At 35.6% G+C, this 21,115-nt stretch overlaps 1 protein-coding gene across 1 annotated transcript in view; it reads left to right on the top strand.

Moving 5' to 3' along the window:
- LOC148946000 (uncharacterized) overlaps positions 1-21,115 on the top strand; it is a 51,404-nt gene that overhangs the window by 29,114 nt on the left and 1,175 nt on the right. Inside the window, exon 3 of the mRNA XM_089097774.1 lies at positions 5,691-5,915. Coding sequence (XP_088953900.1) covers positions 5,691-5,915 — 225 coding nt within the window. The remainder of the gene's footprint in view (positions 1-5,690; positions 5,916-21,115) is intronic.

Here is a 21,115-nt window from a genome sequence, read left to right as displayed (position 1 = left end):
CTCAAACCCCTTAAAGCTCTTTTAAAAGATACAAAAACTACTTATTTAACACAAAATACAGGCAAGCAAATAACATGGGAATTCCTATACACGCAAGCAAATAACTGAGTTATTTTTACGTCACAATTTTCAACTTAAAACCATTCTAATTATAGCATCCCATTTCTCATACCTTAATTACTCGTTACGCTTTCTTAACCACCGGAAGTTTAACCTACGTAAATTAAGTTATAGACAATACTGGTTTAGAAAAACTGGAATAAAATAATTGATACAGTTTAAATTGCACGCTACCTTTGAATAGGCAATGTGATTATACCCACCTAACCAGATTATACCTACCAAACCAGATTATACCTACCAGAAACCTGTTTGGTACGGGGGCCTATGCAAATTCATTATACCTATTCTACTAATGTTGCTTTATCTTAAAGGGGATTGATCCTAAAAGGGATTGATAATATTTTTATTCTGTAAAAACTGTCCGTTATTGGCTTGCTTTTTACTATATCCAAAGTTCTGTATTATTATGGGGTATCAGTACAGGGCTAGTTTGCTATAATAATAAACTCACAGGGAAATATAATTAGTTGGTTTATTTGTGCTAGTTTTATTGATATATGTTAGATAGTCTGTGAAGCAATAATTTTTGTTCGTTTCAAGTTTCAACTTAGCTCTTTGCTTCCCTCAGAAACACTTTGTCTTTTTAAATTAATCTTTGTTCGTTTTTTTTTATTAGAATCTAATGTAGAAACAACGCAATGTAGCTATAATACCAACAGTGAGTAATATACAATCTTAGATTGTAATAAATATGCTTTAGTATTACTTGAAATGAGGATCAAATAGGACATAATATGAACTCTGGAAATCTGGTTATTTCTCTCTATACAGCAGTGAATTTCAAACTATGATACAAATTCCAAAGCTAGTATATAGTCTTAATACTATCATGATGGATTTACTTCGATTTTGTCTACAAACTAATCATGACTTGTCCTTTTCAGAACCAAAACCAGAGCCAGTCATTGAAATAAGACATTTTGCAGAAGTGATAGATAGATAGATAGATAGATATTTTATTTATGAAATATACATAATGCTAAAAAATACACCTGCGCACATGCCTAGTGGCATAATTGAGTGCATTAAAAATTACAACAATTTTTTAAACACCGTTAGCAATTTAAATGAAAACGAAAAAAAAAAAAAAAAAAACAAGCCTCTTGGACAACTCCCCAAATACAATTAAGGTAAATAAAACCAAAGTCAACTCTCAGGGATAAACTTCCTCATCATTCTGCGAAACTGCTGGTAATCAGCGCAGTCTCTAATATCCAGGGGAATACAGTTCCACACTTTTGGACCAATATGCCTCAAACTAAATCCTGCTCTAGTTGTTCGCCTAAACTCCTGTGAGAAATTAAACCTGAGTGATGTCGGATATGAATGACGCTGCGAGTTAAGAGGGAAAATTTCATGGAAATATGATGCTAACTGGCCAAAAACGTAATTGTGACATATCTGGGATATTGCAATGAAATGAAGTTGATGTAAAGAAAAAATTCCTGCTGATCCAAAAAGATGAGTACGGTTACAGAATACCTATTATCAATCTGAAAAAGTATCATTGTCGCTTTGTTTTGTAAAATTTGAAGGGGTTTATAAACTGAAGGAAAAGTTGAATCCCACACAGAAACACAATATAGAAAAAAAGGGTGGACCAGAGAAAAGTAAATTGATTTAAGTATATTAACCGGAAAAACATGGCGGAGACGGCACAGAATCCTAAGTTTTACCGATACTTTTACCGAAACTTTTACCGATAGAGTTTTAACATGTTCGTGGAACGACAAATTTTCATCAATAATTATCCCAAGATATCTAAACTGTTGTACCCGTTTCAATTCCACATTATTTAAATAAAGAGAAAAAACATCAGAATTGACTGAACCAACTCGTAAAAATAGCATACACTGGCATTTCCTCTCATTTAATAGAAGAAGGTTTCGACAATACCACTCTGAAGTAGTTGATAGAGTACTTTGGATGTTCAGGAAATGCTGTGTTAAATCTGAATGGGAAGAAAAAATCACAACATCATCCGCAAACATAACAATTTTGGAGAAACTCAGGCAAATCATTCATAAAAAGAAGAAATAAGGTAGGACCCAAAACAGAGCCCTGAGGAATGCCACAATTTACGGAAAATGACTTAGATCGGATTCCTTTACTGTCATGGCATTCAATTTTTCTTTCAGCAAGGCAAGATGCAAAAAAATTCAATGATTTTGAAGAAAATCCATATTTTTTTAGTTTATTTAGTAAAAGACGATGATCCACCGAGTCGAACGCCTTGGCCACATCCAAGAATATAGCCAAGGCGCCCTGCCCAGTGTCCAGTGCATTATTTATTTCAATTAATAGCTGATGTATTGCTATTTCTGCTGATTTTCCTTTAATGAATCCATACTGCGAAGGATGCAATATTTTATTATTACATAAATAATTTTGAAGTTGTTTATGAGCAATTTTTTTCCAAAATTTTACTATAAACCGATAACAGTGAAATTCCTCTATAATTTGAAGGATCCGTAGAAGTACCACCTTTATACAAAGCTAATGCATCGGCATTTCTTAAAAGATCAGGAAAAACTCCATTTAGTAAAGACAAATTAAAAATATGTGCCAACAATGGGGCAATATTAGGAGCTATTTGTTTCACAATTTGTGTAGAAAACCCAAAATCATCCAATGAAAAACTTTGCTTTAGTTTCATTATATGTTTTTTAACTTCCTGAGGTGCAATTTCAGAAAAATCAAATGAGTTTGGTGCTTCATCGTCAACAACAAAATCAGTCGACTGACTCTCTTGCCTATTTGTACTCGATGCAATCCTAGACCCAATAGTACTGAAATGCTTGCCAAAAATATCCAAAATTTCTTTTGTATCCGCCACTTTTGAACCATCAAGTTCAAGAAAATTAACTCTAGAACTCGAACGATGATTGGGGCGGATTTTATCATTGATTACCTGGCATGTCTTTTTCATATTTGACTTATACTGTAAAAATTTATCGGAAAAATATTTTCTTTGGCATATCTTATAATAGAATTCAGTTTATTTCTATAAGTTCTATATTCCTCGTAAAATACATCAGATTGGGCAGCCAGATACTGACGATGCTTTTTCTTTTTCATCTTAAGTGACGTCAAAATACCATCCGTAATCCACGGGTTAAATTTTTTGAAAACTTTCCGCGCAAAAATCTTGTCGATGCTGCTTGATCTTGGAGTTTGATCATATCATGGATAAATTTCGAAAAAGCATCATTAACATCATTTGAATCGAAAATGGGGGTCCAGTCTTTATTATCTATGAATTCACGCAAAAGCTTAAAATAAATCAATTTTTTCTGTCGGGAAGAATTTTTATTTCCATGTTTTTTAAATGCAGGTTGAGATAAACTTTGGGCTACATCTAAAACAACACTAACTGGAAAATGATCAGAAATGATACTATATTAAACGAAAAAATAAAAATAAAACAACAATCCTAAAATTGATTGTTGCTGTATCTTAAAAGGGATTGATAATATTTTTATTCTGTAAAACTGTCCTTAATTGGTTTGCTTTTACTGTACCAAAACTCCTATATTATTTTGTGTTTTCAGAAAATTGCTAGTATTTTATAATCCTAAACCCACAGCGAAATACAATTTGTTGGTTTATTTGTACTAGTTTTATTTATCTATATTAGATAGGCTGTGAAGTAATAATTTTTGTCCGTTTTATGTTTCAACTTCGCTCTTTACTTCCCTCAAACTTTTTTTTTTTAAATTGATCTTCGTTCGTTTTTTTTTATAAAATCTAATGTAGAAACAACGCTGTCATGATCTTTTTTATTTACACGGAATAATGTATGCTCGTTTGAAGTTTTAACGTTACTCCTTAGTTACAGTTGAAAACTTATTTTTAATATAATTTCTAATTATCACCGATCTAGGAGAGATAAGACACCTAAAAAATACTACAAAAAATACTTCACTATAACATAAAGTTAATTATCCATACTTCACAGAACAATACATGTTTTTCAGGAACGTTTGTTTTTTGATGAGCAAAAAGCTTTTTTTACTCGTCCGACTTCGCCTGAAAAGCCATAATGAAGACAGGACTATATATCACCTACTGACTAGCAAAACTAGAAGGCTGCTGTGTCTGGGCATTTCCATTTTTGCTTTGTTTTTTAAGTATGGATCAAAAACAAAAAATTATAAATTTTTTTCCCCATTGAATCTGACGATTACTTCTTCAATTCATTCGTGCACAGTTTCGATTTTTTTTTTATATTTTAAGGGTTTCATCCAAGGGCCTTAATTTACTTCGCTTCAAAATTAATGCTGGTGATCGCATCAGAAAAGAGAGACAAGTTACATTTCCCATAAATGGCAAGCCCAATAAAGAAAACTTTAAAATTTCGCTTGAAGAAAGGACGCACGGAGATGGCTTAAAATAATATTATTTTTTATCTTTTAATTGTGTGTTTTGATTTGTCTAGCTTGCTCATTTCTCTCGCGAAATAACTTCTTATTAAATAACAATTTTTGTATTTTTATTAGGGGAATTTCATGCCCAGGTCGGCACAAGTAGGGACAGATCGTATCTTATCTTTGGCAAATTTGGAGTAGAGAAGGGAAATAGCAATGGTTACTGATTACTGTAATTTTTTGGGTGTAATATTCTAGTTATAACCAATACGGTATTGAACCTTAAAGACCCGCTATGCTTTACTCCCCCCCCCCACCCCACCCCTAATGTGCAAACATATAGCCCAAATTTGATTCTAAACTATTATATTTTTATCTTACTTGGGTTAATTTCATTAGGATTGAGCATCAGAGAAATATATTAGAAAAATATTAGGTAGGAATATATAACACAAGTACCTTTTTTACTTATAATTTGTCTTAAAAAACTAGTGCAAAATTTGTTTTCGAAATTATTTTCAAATATGAGCTGTGTTTGCACGAACGGACGAATTTATGAAATTATTTGAAACGACACCTCGAATGGAAGGTGTAAAAAAGGGGGGAAAGACTAATTAAATATCATTCGATAGGATAGAACGGCTCCCAAGGCTGTATCCAGGATTTTGGTTCAGGGGGGGGGGGGGGTAAGAAAAAACTTCCAAAAAAACACATCAGAGATTGCCTCTATTCATTTTTGCTACGCTTTTAGGAGTCGGCCAAAATTTCGAAAGGGGGAGGGAGGAATTAAATCTAGTAACTCTCCCCCTGGATGCGGCCTTGGTGGCTCCATTTTTATTTTTGTATTTTACAGTTGAATCCGATTGGTCTTCCATTTTAAAAGCAGGTCTTGTTTTTGCCCCTAAGTCTTCTCGATCAGGGTTTTTCTTGGAAATCTAGGGTTTTGTCGAAGGTCCGCCAGAAGCATTTAACTAAAATATGCTATGATTTAGCCATGTAAATACGAATTCCGTTGTCGAAGAGTTCCTTGTGTCATGTAATTAGTTTTAAGGGTTCCGCAAGGGTAAAAAGCCTGAAACACATTGATCTTGATAGATGACTCAAATAGAATTATACTTGCTGGACGCCTTGATACATTTTGTATGCTTATAAAGGTGCTATTCATTGTACATCTACTTATTTTTTCAATATCATTTCTAGCTTCGAGGTGCCAGAGGTCAGCCATTAGCCCCATTTCGTCGCGGATCTCTTGTTCGACTAGCAAATAATTCCTTGAAAAAAATAGAAGAGTTGAATTCAGAAGATTTTGTCCTTTCTGCTCAACAATCTCCTGGTATTCAAATAGAGAAATCTATGATCCAGTGTCTTAATGAAAATGTAGATGGCAGTTTGACAATCACTTTTCTTACTGGAGGTGCCACTAAGGTTGGTCCTTTAGCAAAATTCCTGCAAAATATTTTATTATTATTTATGTCTTTATTTAAAACAATTTCTTAAACCACATTGGCCTGATATAACATAAAGAAAGAAAAACGAGCAAAAATGGGTTTTTTAAGGCCAAATGAAAATACTGACAAAACACAACGAAGCGAATATTTCGAGGGGACAAACGCCTCTTTTTGCGCGAGACAAACAAAAAATATATTCAGTGAGAGTTCCGAAGAAAAAATCAACAAAATAAAACGCGGATAGTGAATGTGAAAACACAAACAAACAACAAAACAACAAAAAACCGAAAAATTAAAAGATGAATAAAATTCAATAAAAGCCAAAAATTATAGGAATTAAAACCAAATACCTAACAACCATAAAAGTGAGCCATTCACCAATATCCACGATTGGCACAAAATCCAAAATTTGAACCGCCATCGACGGATACTAACAAATAACTGAGAAATAAAAGAAAAACATTCATTCACTCAAAACAAAACAAACCATCAATTGAATAAGTTGGAGAACTATGTCATCTGATTTCTGATTTTAATAATTGCATTCCTTGCAGACACTGGCAGACCTAAGAAGTTGTCGATGTGTCAGATTATGTGTTTGGAGGGTGGTACAAGGTTTATATCTGGGACTACTAAAGTATCGGCTTCTCTTTTGAGAAAACCGAAATACGACTCATTTATTCTTAAATCACCTGAATCCCTGTTTAAAGCTACACCTAAATGTTGGTATTTATAAATTTCAACAGCTTCTCTGTAGTGGACAATACCTTTGTCATGCAAAATTAGGCTAAATTGATTAACTAAAATAGTATGGTCTGGGTTTTCAAAAATGTGCACTGCAAGGGTAGAGTCAAAATTTTCTGTTTTTTTTTCTGTTTTTTTTAAGTGTGTTATTAATTGAGGTAGAGTGCTGACTTAATATCTATCCGTAAGTCGCTGATCAGTTCTTCCGATATACCAAAGACCACACGAGCAAGGAATTTTGTATACACCGGAGTTTTCATATATCGGGATAGGGTCTTTACCTTGATCAGTTTGGGACCTGATAGTTTTCTGGGTTTATAGTAAGTGTAAATGTTATTTTTTCTTAGATTTTTTGAAATATGTTCTGAAACCCCTTTAACGTATGGGAGACCAAGATAAACTAAATTTTCCAATTGATTTGCGTTTTCTGTTTAACTATCTGATAATCCTTTAATGCGTTTTGCAGTTACAGAATTTATTAAACTAATTGGCTAACCTTTTACAAATAAAATATCTCTAAGGTGGTCGAGCTCTAAATCCAGGAAGAGTATTGAACAAACTTGCAATGCTCTGTCAAATAGAGAAGTGACAACTCTTCTTTTCACAGCAGGAGAATGATTAGAGGAATAATTTAAGTAAATGTCACTATGTGTGGGTTTTCTATAGACACCAAACTCGAAACATGTATCATTTCGGTGCACCAGAACATCTAAGAAAGGAAGACGCCTCTTTACGTTTGATTCCTTAGTAAATTTAAGTTTTGGATCCAAGGAGTTAAGCAAGTGAAGGAAATACCCCAGAGACTCGTCACCATGCTCCCACAAATAAAAAATACCATCTTTAAAACGAACCCAAAATTCAGGTTTACGAAATAGCCCTTTCTTCAGGGTCTTCCATGAAGATATCAGTCTGTATTGGTGAATGGGGTGGGTGGGGGGAGGCACCCATTGAAAGCCCATATTTCTTTCTATAAAAAATGCCTCTATAATGGAAGTAAAAAGAAATTCGAAAAAGGAAGTAAAAAGTGTCTGATTCGAAAGAGTAGATTTTTCTGATATAGATGGGTTAGAACTAAGCTTATGCTCCAAAATCAGTTCGGTCTTTTGAGGATCACAATTGGTATACATTTAATCTCAATCAAAACTGCCAATTCTTGTATTTGGTTTAACCGAATTTTGCTTTACCTTGGAAATGAAATCAGCGGAATTTTTAATATAGGATTTTTGAGCCTGAATTAGTGGGCGAAATACTTCGGATAAGAATTTCCCTATTTTTTGCTGTAGGAGAATTATAAGAAGAAATAATGGGTCAAAGTGGATTACCGGGCTTATGACTTTTAGGAAGACCATTAACGAGGGAACGTGGACCCCCGTGGGTAAAACCTTTTGTACAATTGATCTGTGATTTCACCTTTAGATAAGAAAGCTTTTTTCGGACTTCCTGGACAAATTTTCTTGTGGAATCGGTAGCTAATTGTTCACAAGTGTTAGAATCATTTAAAATTTCTCCGACGTTTTTGTCGTAATCATCTGAATCTAATACAACAACAATATTGCCTTTATCGGCTATCTCAATAATCCTGGAATGATCTTTATGTAGTGAGCGTAAGACTAAGTGTTCATTTTTACTAAATTTCTTTTAAATTTGGATTATTAACAAAAGGCAAATCCAACAAGGTTTCAACAAAATGTGATCCAACCTCAGCAATTCCTCCAATCTCCGTACGAGAGTCATGAAATGTCCCCTCTTGTGTTCGTAATAATTTCACTATAGGGTGTTTTCGAAGGGGCTATTGAAAATTTCAATCCTTTCGACAGAACTTGATTTTGCTCTGTCGTAAGGGGCGTAGAGCTGAGATTTATCACAGAAGGACCAGGAGACACTTTTGGGACAAAAGGTGGTTTATTAGAGAGTTTTTCCAATTTTAAACGGTGGAATTTCTCAGAAAGTCTTTGTCTAGAAATCCTACAATCACGCTGAAAAGAATTTTCAGCAATAACCTTAATTTGATGAAAATCAGCATAAGAACGCGTGCATAACACTTCTCGCTCTATTCAAATTCATTTAATTCAAAAACAAGACATAGCTCTCGTGGGCAAAGCCCAAATATGATGTCTCTTAGTCATAATTAGCAAAATAATGTTGTCTGGTAAAACTTCGTCAGGATAAAATAAACTAAAGAATAAAAACACTAGAGATCATTGTAATATTTCACAAAGCTTGGCACAAAGCTTTTACCGTAGCGCATGGTGTTACAGTGGACTGGGGTCAGTTTCGGAACCTTCTTAGCCACTTGCCTGGGGGGACGAGATCTTATAGGGACAAAAGGGGATGCAAGGAATGATCGGTAGATGGGATGTTGGAGGAGCTAAATCTTTGGTATAATTTTTCTCGGCGGGAAGAAAGGGATTCAAGTTTAAATTCTTTGAGGTAAAAGGAGTAAGGTACAGGGGAACCGCCATAAATGATTTGCAGTGATTTCTTCTGAACTCGTTCTATTTTATCAGTTTCATCCTGGGTAAGGGCAAAGAGCCAAACCGGACAACCATATTCAAGTAAGGGGCGGATGAAAGAACAAAGTATTAGTTTCAGCTTGTCCTTAGGAACTCGAAATTTTTTCAGTGTTTTTAGCATTTGGAGTGCGCCAATCAAGCTAGCTAGTCTAATTTCGCATGACAAAGGTATTGTCCAGCACTACAGAGAAGCTGTTGAAATTCATAAATAGGTCTAGAACAATTAGGTCTAGCTTTGAACAGGGATTCAGTTGATATAAGAATAAATGAGCCGTATTTCGGTTTCCTCAAAAGAGAAGCCGATACTTTAGTAGTCCCAGATATAAACCTTGTACCACTTTCCCAATCACATAAACAGACACATCAACAACCCCTTCGGTCTCAAAGGGTGTCTGCAAGGAATGCAATTATACAAATCAGAAATTAGATGACCAAATTCTCCAACACACTCACTTGCTGGTTTGTTCTGTTTTGAGTGAAGAGAGAATGAATGTTTTCTTTTATCTCAGTTATTCGCTAGTATCCGTCGATGGTGGTTAAAATTTTAAATTTTTTTTTTGCAAATTGTGGATATTGGTGAATGACTCACTTTTATGGCTGTTAGGTATTTGGTGTTAATTCTTATACTTTTTGGCTTTTATTGAATTTTATTCATTTTTTAATTTTTTGGTTTTTTTTTCACATTAACTTTCCGTATTTTATTTTGTTGGTTTTTTCTTCAGCACTCTCATTGAATATATGTTTTCGTTTCGCGCTGAAGAAGAGAGGCGTTTGTCCCCTCGAAATATTCGCTTTGTTGTGTTTTGTCAGTATTTTCATTTGACCTTTAAAAACCCCAGTTTTGCTCGTTTTTCCTTTTTTATGTTATGTCTCTATTTATTATTTTTCCGTCATTCGGTATATTGAATGAAAATAGTGATGTTATCGTGAAATTCTTTGTGATACTCCACCCCGAAATGACCTTTTCAAGAATGTAATGAAAACAATTTTAAGAGAGTTTTGCTATCTGAAACTTAAAAGAAAAAATTATAAACCCTCCCTCTCATATTAAGACTAAGAAGATATTATTTTTTTATTAGTCCGTAAAATCACTATATTGTGTCTTGCCGAGGTCGTGTCTGGGCCAGGGGTATCCAAATCTCTTTTTGAGGGTTAGACAATTTTACGCAAAATCTTTCAAACAGTTCCTGGTAACGAACTGTAAGTAAGGAGCGACCCGGCTCAATAGTAACCGAAACTCTAAAAAACGGAATTTTGATACCAATATATTAAAATAATTGGCTTATTATGCTGATTCTAAATATATAAGTTTTATTAATTTTAATCTTACCCATCAAAAGCTATGAGCCTGAGAAAATTTCTCTGATTTTCGAAAAAAGGGCGAAAGACCTCCTAGAAGTCATGTAATTTTACTGAAAATCACGCCATCAGATTCAGCGTATCAAAGAACCTTATTGAAGAGGTTTCGAGCTCCTATCTGCAAAAATGTGGAATTTTGTTATTTTTGCCAGAAGAAAGATCAAGGATGCGTGTTTATTAGTTTGTTTGTGTTGTTTTTCCCAGAGGTGATCGTATCGACTCAGTTGGCCTAGAACGTCGGGAGAGGGCTCAATCTAATAGAAACGAAGAGTTCTATTGTCCTTTTTAAACAACCGAAAGAATTGGAGGCCAACTAGGCCCCCTCCCACACCACATTTTTGTCTAAAATCGTCCGATCAAAATTTTGAGATAGCTATTTTGATCAGCATAGTTGAAAGGCCCAATAACTATATCTTTGGAGACAACATGGCCCCTCACAGCCTCTCGGGAAAGGTCTAAGTTATAAAATTTGACCATTGTTTACGCATAGTATTGGTTATCTGGAAGTATGCATAAATTTTTGGGGTGGGGAGGGGGGACGAATTTTCTGCTTGGAGGATTTTGCACGGGGAGAATTTTCTATGGAAACGCAAGATTCCATGGGGGTGAACCTTTCTGGGGAAATTTTACACTGGGGGAATTTGCCAGAATTCCTATACGAAATTTCTTTATATCTCTTGCTTTCTCTTTACCGATTCAATTTTACTCGTGGAGATGTCAAGGGTAATTGTCCGGAGTAAATTTTCGCCAGGACTGAACTGTCCAGAGGATAGTTCGGTGGGGTGGGTATTTTTTCCGTGGAGGTGGAGCCAGATATCCTAGCGTTAAAAAAACGACCCGAAATAAAAAAAAACAAGCTTTTTCAAAAGAGCAACATTAAAATTTAAAACGAACAGAACTTATTATGTATGTGATGAGGGTTCCCCCTCCTCAGCACCTCGCTCTTTACGCCAAAGTTTAAATTCTATCCCAATTCTTTAAAAACGACTCCCGAAACACAAGGGTCGTTTAATTTAGAACAATAAGTAACTTTTTTTTAAGTGCAGGAAAACTTTAGCATGAAGAGCGAGGTGTCGAGGAGGGTGCAACAACCCTCATATACGTAATAATTTCTGTTTGTTTTAAGTTTTAATGTTGCTCCTTACTTTCAGTTGAAGAAAACTTGTTTTTTTTATATATTTAATTTTGAAAAAAAAACACTAAATAAAGACTTTTTTTGTAATTGCACACCCCCCCCCTCCTTTGAAATATATTTTACCCCCCCCCCCCCCTATATAAGCATCTTTGTTTTTATTATAAAGAACAACAATTAGAATGATATATTTTCTCCAGGTTCAGAATATTCTATCCTGGTTCTTGCTCAACCCCTGCACACATTTTTATATAGTCAACGTATACTACGCCTCAGTTATGGATGCGTAATGCTAAAAGTATAAGAAAAGGGTACTAGAGGGCTTATTAAGGGAGGGAGTTTCCGACATAGCCAAAAACCACTATGGGCCTAAATTTACTAAATTTTGATTAACAAGTAGCACGAAGATTGATAAGAAGAGATGCCCCTCTCCCTGATCTGAGGGTACGGAAGAAATTATTTACTCGGTCGTTATTTTAGTGTGGTAGTGATGTCCTCCTTATTAAGGGGGGATTCCTGGTTTGAAAAAAAAAAACTTTGACCCTAAAGTCATCCAATCTTAACCGACAAAAGAACGAAGTTTGATTAGTAGGGATGCTCCTCCCCCTCATCTGAGGATACGGTAGAAATTATTTACTCGGTCGTTATTTTGTCTGTAACATGGTAGTGATGTCTCATTATTAAGGGGGACGGTTCCTGGCTTGGCCAAGAAGCGCTTTGGCCCTAGATTTGTCCAATCTTAACCGACAAAAGAACGTGGTTTGTTAAGTAGGGATGCCCCTCCTCTTCATCTGCAGGTATTGCAGAAATTATTTACCCGGTCATTATTTCGTTTGTAAAAGGTAGTAATATCCCCCTTATTAAGGGGAAAGGTTCCTTGCTAGGCCAAAAAACACTTTGGCCGTAAATTTATCGAATCTTAACCGACGAACAGAACGAAATTAGATAAGTAGGGATACCCCTCCTCCCTCATCGGCAGGCATGGGGGAAATCACGTAATCAGTCGTTATTTTGTTTGTAACAGGGTGGTAATTTTTTATGTATTCAAAGAATAATGATAATAAATCTTGTCATAGCTAGCAGATAGACAAGGTTGTGCTTAAATGTTTTGGATCAAAATGGCATTTCATTAATTTCCTCTCAGAAACTGTCAGTGTCAATATAACTTTGGGAATTGATTCTTAGTGCATTTACATTGGATCTCCTGCCAACATTTATGTTCTTATCTTTTTATCTCATGGATCAAGAGCACCAGGATCCATGGCCGATCTTGCTTATTGGTAGCCTTTTTATTCTTATGCCAATTTTAAATTCTTGGTCAGCATGCCTGAGACTCTAGGCAGGCATGCCTTTCCAAAAACTAACAAACAAGTATGTGTCCAATAAGAGAGTCATGCATACTCCTGCCATTTACCCGTATCTTCGCCATTTAAACATTTGCCTCTCAAATACTTGGACTATCTGTCTTGGCTTTTCTCTGTCTACAATTGGCCATGTCTTTATGCAACCGATGCAACCTACTGCAAAATACTTGATAACTTTGATTCAAAATCAACGGTTATTTTGTCTGTAACATGGTAGTGATGTCTCATTATTAAGGGGGAGGGTTCCTGGCTCGGCCAAGAAGCGCATTGGCCCTAGATTTGTCCAATCTTAACCGACAAAGAACGTGGTTTGTTAAGTAGGGATGCCCCTCCTCTTCATCTGCAGGTATTGCAGAAATTATTTACCCGGTCAATATTTCGTTTGTAAAAGGTAGTAATGTCCCCCTTATTAAGGGGAAAGGTTCCTGGCTAGGTCAAAAACACTTTGGCCGTAAAACTATCGAATCTTAACCGACAAACAGAACGAAATTAGATAAGTAGGGATACCCCTCCTCCCTCATCGGCAGGCATGGGGGAAATCACGTAATCAGTCGATATTTTGTTTGTAACAGGGTGGTAATGTTTTATGTATTCAAAGAATAACGATAATAAATCTTGTCATAGCTAGCAGATAGACAAGGTTGTGCTTAAATGTTTTGGATCAAAATGACATTTCATTAATTTCCTCTCAGAAACTGTCAGTGTCAATATAACTTTGGGAATTGATTCTCAGTGCATTTACATTGGATCTCCTGCCAACATTTATGTTTTTATCTTTTTATCTCATGTATCAAGAGCACCAGGATCCATGGCCGATCTTGCTTATTGGTAGCCTTTTTATTCTTTAATCTATTGTTATTTCTTTCGGTGGGGCTAATTTGAGCTTTTAATGGAAATAATCTTTAATAATATTGTTCTACAGTCCAGTGCAAGGTAAAACAAAGCTGTTGACTCTTGAAATAACCTTTGTGTAGTTGTTTTATTTGGTAGTCAACAAGGATACAGGTATTGCTCTGGCATTAAGTTAAGACGCTTTATTAACTATAATAGCAAATGCCAGTCCAGGTACGTCATGTATGAAGTACATCAAAGATTTCGTAAAGCGTGGTTATAGAAATGCATGTGAAAACACATGATTTCTGATATCTCGCGGTACTACAAGCTGGACGAAACAATCATTGTGGACAATTCAGTTTGATTTGTCGGAATTTAGTTCAAAGAGTGTGGGTAATTTATAAGAATAGAAACTGGCGCTAGTCTAAACAAAAAAAAAATATCAGGGCCATTTAGCGGCTGTGACACTTGGTATTTTTTAGACTTCTTAGTTATTTTTCTGTTAGTAATTGAGATCAGGCCCTTATTACTACCCTAAGTTTACCAATTACACTAATCGAATTAATTATTCTTATTATGACACTGAAAGCATCGCCAAATGCGAGATGGCGTTGATAGTTTTTGTCGACACTAGTGCCAGTTTCCACTCTTATAAGCTACCTATGCTCTTTGTTCTAGTTGTTTGTTTTTTTTAGTAGGAGAGTTCGTAAGGCCGGGTAATGGTGGCCGGCGTTTAACCCCCGGAAAATACCCCCCCCCCCCCGCGAAAAACACCCTCCGGAAAATCCCACCCGCGGAAAGTACCCCCCCCCTCGGTAAATACCCCACCCACCGGAAAACACCCCCCCACCCTTGGAAAATAAGGCTTTCCAAATTTGAGAATTTTATTTGAGCTTTTTTTAAATTTCCATAGGGGGAAGGAATTTTGGTACTTGTGTATTATGCGCCATTCACTCAAGTTTACGCTGTGCAAAACTCGAGAACAAACCGGTTTCTTCGTTAGTTTCTTTCATCTTAGCATGAGACAAGACAAAGATAAGTGACAGAATAGATGGGAAATATATAATTTGGGCTATATATTTGCACATAAGGGGGGATGGGGTGGTAAAGTATTTGGACAGTTTGAAGTCAGAAAACAATTTCTTCTAGGTATGGCCGCTAAAGAATGACAGAAGAATAGTGAGGTATCAGGAAATTTTGTTAACTAAAAAAAGAAAAAAAAAATATATATATATATATAAAGTAAATGTAATATTTCATTAAGTGTTTTTTCCAAGTGTTAGGTTTTTTTTTCAATGACCGATTTTCCAAGTATTAAGTGCTATTATTAGGTTAATGTAGTGTTTCATTTAAGTGTTTTATGATGATCGTTCATCAAAGTTTATGTTATTTTACTATGTTCATGGCCTTATATTTGGCTTTAAAATACTCTTCTCTATGCATGTATCTAATATGTAGAATATTTTTACCAAATACATTTTGCATGCAGACCCTCTATACTTTACCCCCCCCCCCCTAATATGAAAAGCTATAGCCCAGATTTATTTCTGAAGTAACGAAAAAAACTAACGGCAAAACTGGTGTGTTCTCGAATTTTATACAGCGTAAACTTTTAGTGAGTGGCGCATAATACACAAGTACCAAAATTTATTCCCCCTACGGAAAAAAAACACAAAGAAAATTCTCAAATTTGCAAAGCCTTAATTTCCATGGGGTATTTTCCGCGGATGTAATCGCCGGGGGGGGGGGGGGTAAACGCCTAGAACCCGGGGTAATATACCAAGATGAGTTAAAGAGTTCAAACATTTAGTCCAAAAAGTATATGTCAACTCCAGTTTACAACTATCAAGGAATTCAAATTCAATTGCTTGAGTGCATCGTCATATGATGAGCAGTTCTGTCTTCTGTCCAGGTTTAATTTTTTACGCCCTTTTTACCATATTAAAGTCCATTTGATTTGTCCTTCATCAGCCACGGATGCCAAGATGGACAGGTATATTCAAGTGAAGGTCTAACATAACTGCAGTCTGCAGTATGCAAACTTTAAAATGTCAGTTCGCATACTAAATCTTTTTAGGCTGGATTAACTAAAAAAACAAGTTTTTTTAATTGAAAGTAAAGAGCGACATTAAACCTTAAAACGAACAGAAATTATTCCGTATATGAAAGGGACTGTCTCCTCCTCAACGCCTGGTGCTTTACGCTAAAGTTTGACTATGTCTCACAACTTTATTTTTTAAAACAATGAAAAACTTTAGCGTCAAGAGCGAGAGTGAAGTTTTTCATTGTTTTAAAAAATAAAGTTGTGAGACATAGTCAAACTTTAGCGTAAAGCGCGAGGCGTTGAGGAGGGGACAGTCCCTTTCATATACGGAATAATTTCTGTTCGTTTTAAGTTTTAATGTCGCTCCTTACTTTCAGTTAAAAAAAAAGTTGTTTTTTAGTTAATTTCTGAGCGTTTTTTAATTAATGCAGCTTTGATTTTGGCTCACCGAACATGGATAATTAAAATGAAATTTGCATATTAATTTTCCTTTTTTTGGCTAATTGGATTTCTCAAAAATTGGTTCTGACATAACTTACGAATTAACTTACGTAACTAATTTTTATATTTGTATGTTTTTATTACGTTGGCTATATTAGGGAGTTCGCTCCCTAGTCAATACCTTGCTCTCTACGCTAAAGTTCGAATTTTGTTCGAAACACAAACCCCTGAATCACAAAGGCCGGTTAATTAGAATAGATAGCTCTTTTGAAAGTACTAAAAAAAATTTAGCGTAAAGAGCGAGGTAATGACTCAGAAACTGCCCACATCATATTCGAAATCCTGTCCGTTCTTTTTAAGTTCTTAATGTTGCTTCTTACTTTCAGTTGAAAAAAACTTGTTTTTTCGTTTAATTTCTGATCGTTTTTTAAATAATGCTGGGAAATCTGGCTTCACAGAAAATAATGCTTCATAGAAATGTCCCTTCCCCCAAGGAAATATCCTCCATGGAAAGATCCTTCCCTGTAACCCTACTCTGACCCCGACCCCCCACTAGAAAAAAAAATCCTCCTGAAAACGCCTGTATACTTCCTAATAACCAATACTATATGTAAACAATGGGCAAAGTTTATAATTTGTAGCCCTTCCCCCGGGAACAGTGGGAGATTAAGTCATCCTCAAAGACATATTAATTACATTTTCGACTATGCTGAACAAAATGGCTATCTCAAAATTTTGATTGGTTGACTTCGGGAAAAACATGAGCGTGGGAGGGGGACGAGTTGCCCTCCAATTTTTTTGGTCACTTAAAAAAAGCACCAGAAATTTTAATTTCTGTTCGACTGAGCCCTCTCACGATATTATAAGAAAGCCGAATTGATACGATCACCTCTGGGAAAATAAAAAAAAAACACACAAAAAAAACTAACAAATAAACAGCCATCCGTGATCTTTCTTCTTACAAAAGATACAAAATTCCACATTTTTGTAGATATAAGCTAGGAACTGCTACAATAAGATTATATGGTACGCTGAATTTGATGTGGGGTTTTCATTGGAGTTTAATAAATTGTAGGGGTTGATTCTCCCTTTTTTCGAAAATAGGGCAAATTTTCTCAGGCGCGTAACTTTTGATTGGAAAGACTAAACTTGATGAAACTTATATATTTGAAATCAGCATCTGATTCTTCTGATGTATTTAGAGTTTCGGTTACTATTGAGCCGGGTCGCTCCTTACTTACAGTTCGTTACCAAGAACTGTTTGAAAAGGATGTAAAGGTGAGGCACCTTTTTTATTCAGGTAGTCAAAGTGCGAATTCCATCTTAAATCTTTGTCCAAAAGTATTCCAAGCATTTTAACAGTTGTCTTCGTTGGTAGTAAGGAATTATAGGAAGTATGACTGTCTACTTTTAGAAAGGAAAAAGTCATATAAGAGCTCTTTGTCTCACTAACCGTTAGTTTTACCTGTCTTAGTTCATTTTTTAATTCAATAAAAAATCTCCAATGAGTCTGTTCTGTAGTCGGAGGGTTTAGCCCACAGTATATATAATAGTATATATACACATATATAATATAAGGGTTTAGCCTAATTATATAAACTGTGGTTTAGCCTCTGTGTTAAAGCAGCTAGTTCGTCCGCGTATTAGTTGAAATTAGGGGTCGGCACCATTTCTGTTTTTGGCTGAAATAGAAACGGTAAAAAAACGGCAATTAAAAACCGAACAGAAACAGAAGCTTAGAGAAACGAGGAAAAAAAAACGGAATTCCGTTTCTTTTTTCCATTTTTATACAGAAAGAGAGAAACGGTCCGTTTTTTTCTTTTTAACGGTCGTTTTTACAGATATTTCCGTTTTTAGAGTTTTTTAGGCTTATGAGAGTAAAATGAACGTTGACAAACATTGATTAATAAAAAACATCAAATATAAAAAAGGCCAAACATTCAAAATGGCCACATAAATCAAAACTTATCACTTAGAAACATTTAAAGTTCAAGTGACTTTGCAGTCATTCGTGAGCACTGCTTTCGAGTAAAGTACCCAGCAAAACTAAATGCACTCTCACTTGCTACTGAAGTTGCAGGCACTGCGAGATTCATACAAGAAATTTCAATTAACTCTGGGTAAGTGTAGAAATAGTCAGTCCAAAATTCTAGTGGATCAGAATTATTTTTTCCTGATCTACGTCTTTCACTCAAGAACACTGGAACTCTATTCATATGCCCTAATAATGTTTGCTGCTGCGCGGGTAGTGCTTATATTGTTAGCATTTTGATTTGAAGAGTCCATCCGAAGCCCAGTCGTGCCGAGAAACTTAATAAACAAGCTGTCTTCTTGATGTGGAGTCGGTGATGCATTTTCGCTAATCTTTGTCTTGATAGGAGTGACGTCAATTGGGAAAGATGCAGAGTTCAATTGAATTTAAAGAGGTTCTTCTGTATTTCTCTTCTCGAAGTGAAGAAACGGACTGACGAGCTGATTCTCTTATCATATCGTTCATTTTTCCGTAAGTTGCAGGGTAAAAAAAAACAACAGCAACAAACAGCTCTTGTGAAGAGTAGCATATCAAACCTAGGACCGTTAAAAAATATCTCCTGGGTTGGACAGCTAATAATTCCTTCAGGCCATTGACTGAATCAGGAATGGCATTACTATCTGGCGTCTCACAAAATATCTGAAATCCTTTAATCACAAGCAAAACTTTGCTTGCCGAAATATAATTCTACCCTCTAGCTATCACCGTTGCCTGTTTGAACGGGCGAAGAACCTCAATGACAGCTTCCACAACGGACCACTCATTGTTGATAAGTTCGAGCTCTCTGATTTTAGCGTCACAAAGGCTTCGGTTGAAGAAATTGCGCAGTGGTTCTTTACGGTTACAATAAATTTATATCATAGTAAGGGTGCTGTTCCATCGAACATTCATGTCCTTTGAGATGGATGGACTAAGATTATATGTTTCTATATATGACAAGTGTCCAAATTCAATAAAAGTCACAAGAATACTACATAATTATATTCACAACCAAAACACGGAAAATGAAGAAAAACGGGTTTAAGAAAAACAGAAACGGCAAAAACGATAAGAAAAAAAACAGAACAGAAACAAAAACGTTAATAAAAAAACGGCTACCTGTTTTCTCTTTTTTTTCATTCCTAAAAAAAAAACAGAACAGAAAAAGGAGAAAACGGTGGAAGAAAAACAGAAACGGAAACGGTGCCGACCTTTAGTTGAAATACGACTAAAAACAATAAGAACTGAAAGTGGGCCTAACTTGGTCCCTTGTGACGAACAGCAAAACTATTTAAATATTCAGGTGGCTTAGGATAAGGAGGTTGGACACATTGAGATCTATTAACAAGAAAACTAGAGAGCATACATACAACAAATGGACGGGCACCCATAACATTTGCTGCTTCACTACTACATGGATGTCAAGAAAATTTGTAGCGTATAAAATTGCGGTGCCTCGAACCGGTATTTTCCTGACTTATTCTTTTTTAACGACTGGGTGAAAACATTGAGGAGGGGTCGCCCTCTCCCCATGCATGACGTCCCTGGGTACTCATATGATGCAAAAGTGGTCCGTCACACCTACTGGAGCTAATGTAACCGGAATATTAGAATAGTTGCTGGAAAATTAGATCCAACGCACGGTTATCTCTACCCTGTTGGCACATTAACAACTTGCTCAAGCGACAGAGAATTGCTTAGTAAGTTGGAATCTAGAACATTACAAGTCCCTACACATTGTAATACCGGCGTTAGGATACAAGGATCGTATATTGGCAGTGTAGTTCTACAAGTAACTTACAAGGTCTCGATGATAAGGGTCACCCGGCGGATCATAAAGAGCGCAAATCACCAGTGACGCCACTTACTTAGGTAGATGTCTTATATCTGCACCACAACCATATGAGTTCGCAACCGTCTTTATTTGATATATCATTAAAAAATTGAGGATTCTGCTTTTTATTGATGATCGACTTTAAGAGAGGAGAGGCATGAGGGCAGGTTCGTATTCGAAATTTTGTTGGGGGGGGGGGGTCAAAAAACCTATATAAAATGGAACAAAATTTTGTCTACATATATTTTTGTCACTTTTCTACGGGTTGGTCAAAATTCCAGGGTGTGAGGTTCAAACTGGTTAACTCCTGGGATACGTCCCTGCTTGAGGGGTTAGTGTTTTTCAAGTTGTGAGGCGGAGAGAAGAAACAAAGTGCATTTCGGTTCATGATTTACTAATTTTCTTGGGGTAGGGGTATTTTGGAGCAATATCAAAGAGAGTTACCCCGTCGTTGGGGAGGCAATCGGATGCTTCTTCTCCAAAGGTTGAATAGACCTGTGTGTACCTTTTTGAGTTTGCTATATGCTTTGGAAGGGAGAAACGGCTTTAAGGCTAAGTCAAATTTTAACATATTTGGAAACAAAATAGAATTTGAGATCTATAGTACCCATTCTATATTATGTAATATTTCGGAACTGTTTTTATGTGCGAAATCTACAAAGCCATTATCATAAAAATTAAGGAGATATTAGGTGGAAGACTCTTACTCTTGTTTTTTTTCTAGATATTTTCGTCCAATTTCTAAAGTTCAGTTAGTGATATGTTGATATTTTCCGTTTGTTATTATTTGCTTTTATCCCCCATCTATTTCATGGCAAGTAAGTATTAGCTCTTGTTATTTTGGTAAACTCTCAAAAGGATTTGTTTTTAGTTTACTCTAAAATAATAATCAATCGAAAAA

The sequence above is a fragment of the Artemia sp. Qi Xiang Cuo genome, chromosome 12 (assembly GCF_049724085.1).
Source record: "Artemia sp. Qi Xiang Cuo chromosome 12, ASM4972408v1, whole genome shotgun sequence".
NCBI classification, from domain to species: domain Eukaryota; kingdom Metazoa; phylum Arthropoda; class Branchiopoda; order Anostraca; family Artemiidae; genus Artemia; species Artemia sp. Qi Xiang Cuo.
The sequence above is the reverse complement of the archived record's forward strand: the minus strand, read 5'-3'. Positions and strand labels throughout refer to the sequence as shown.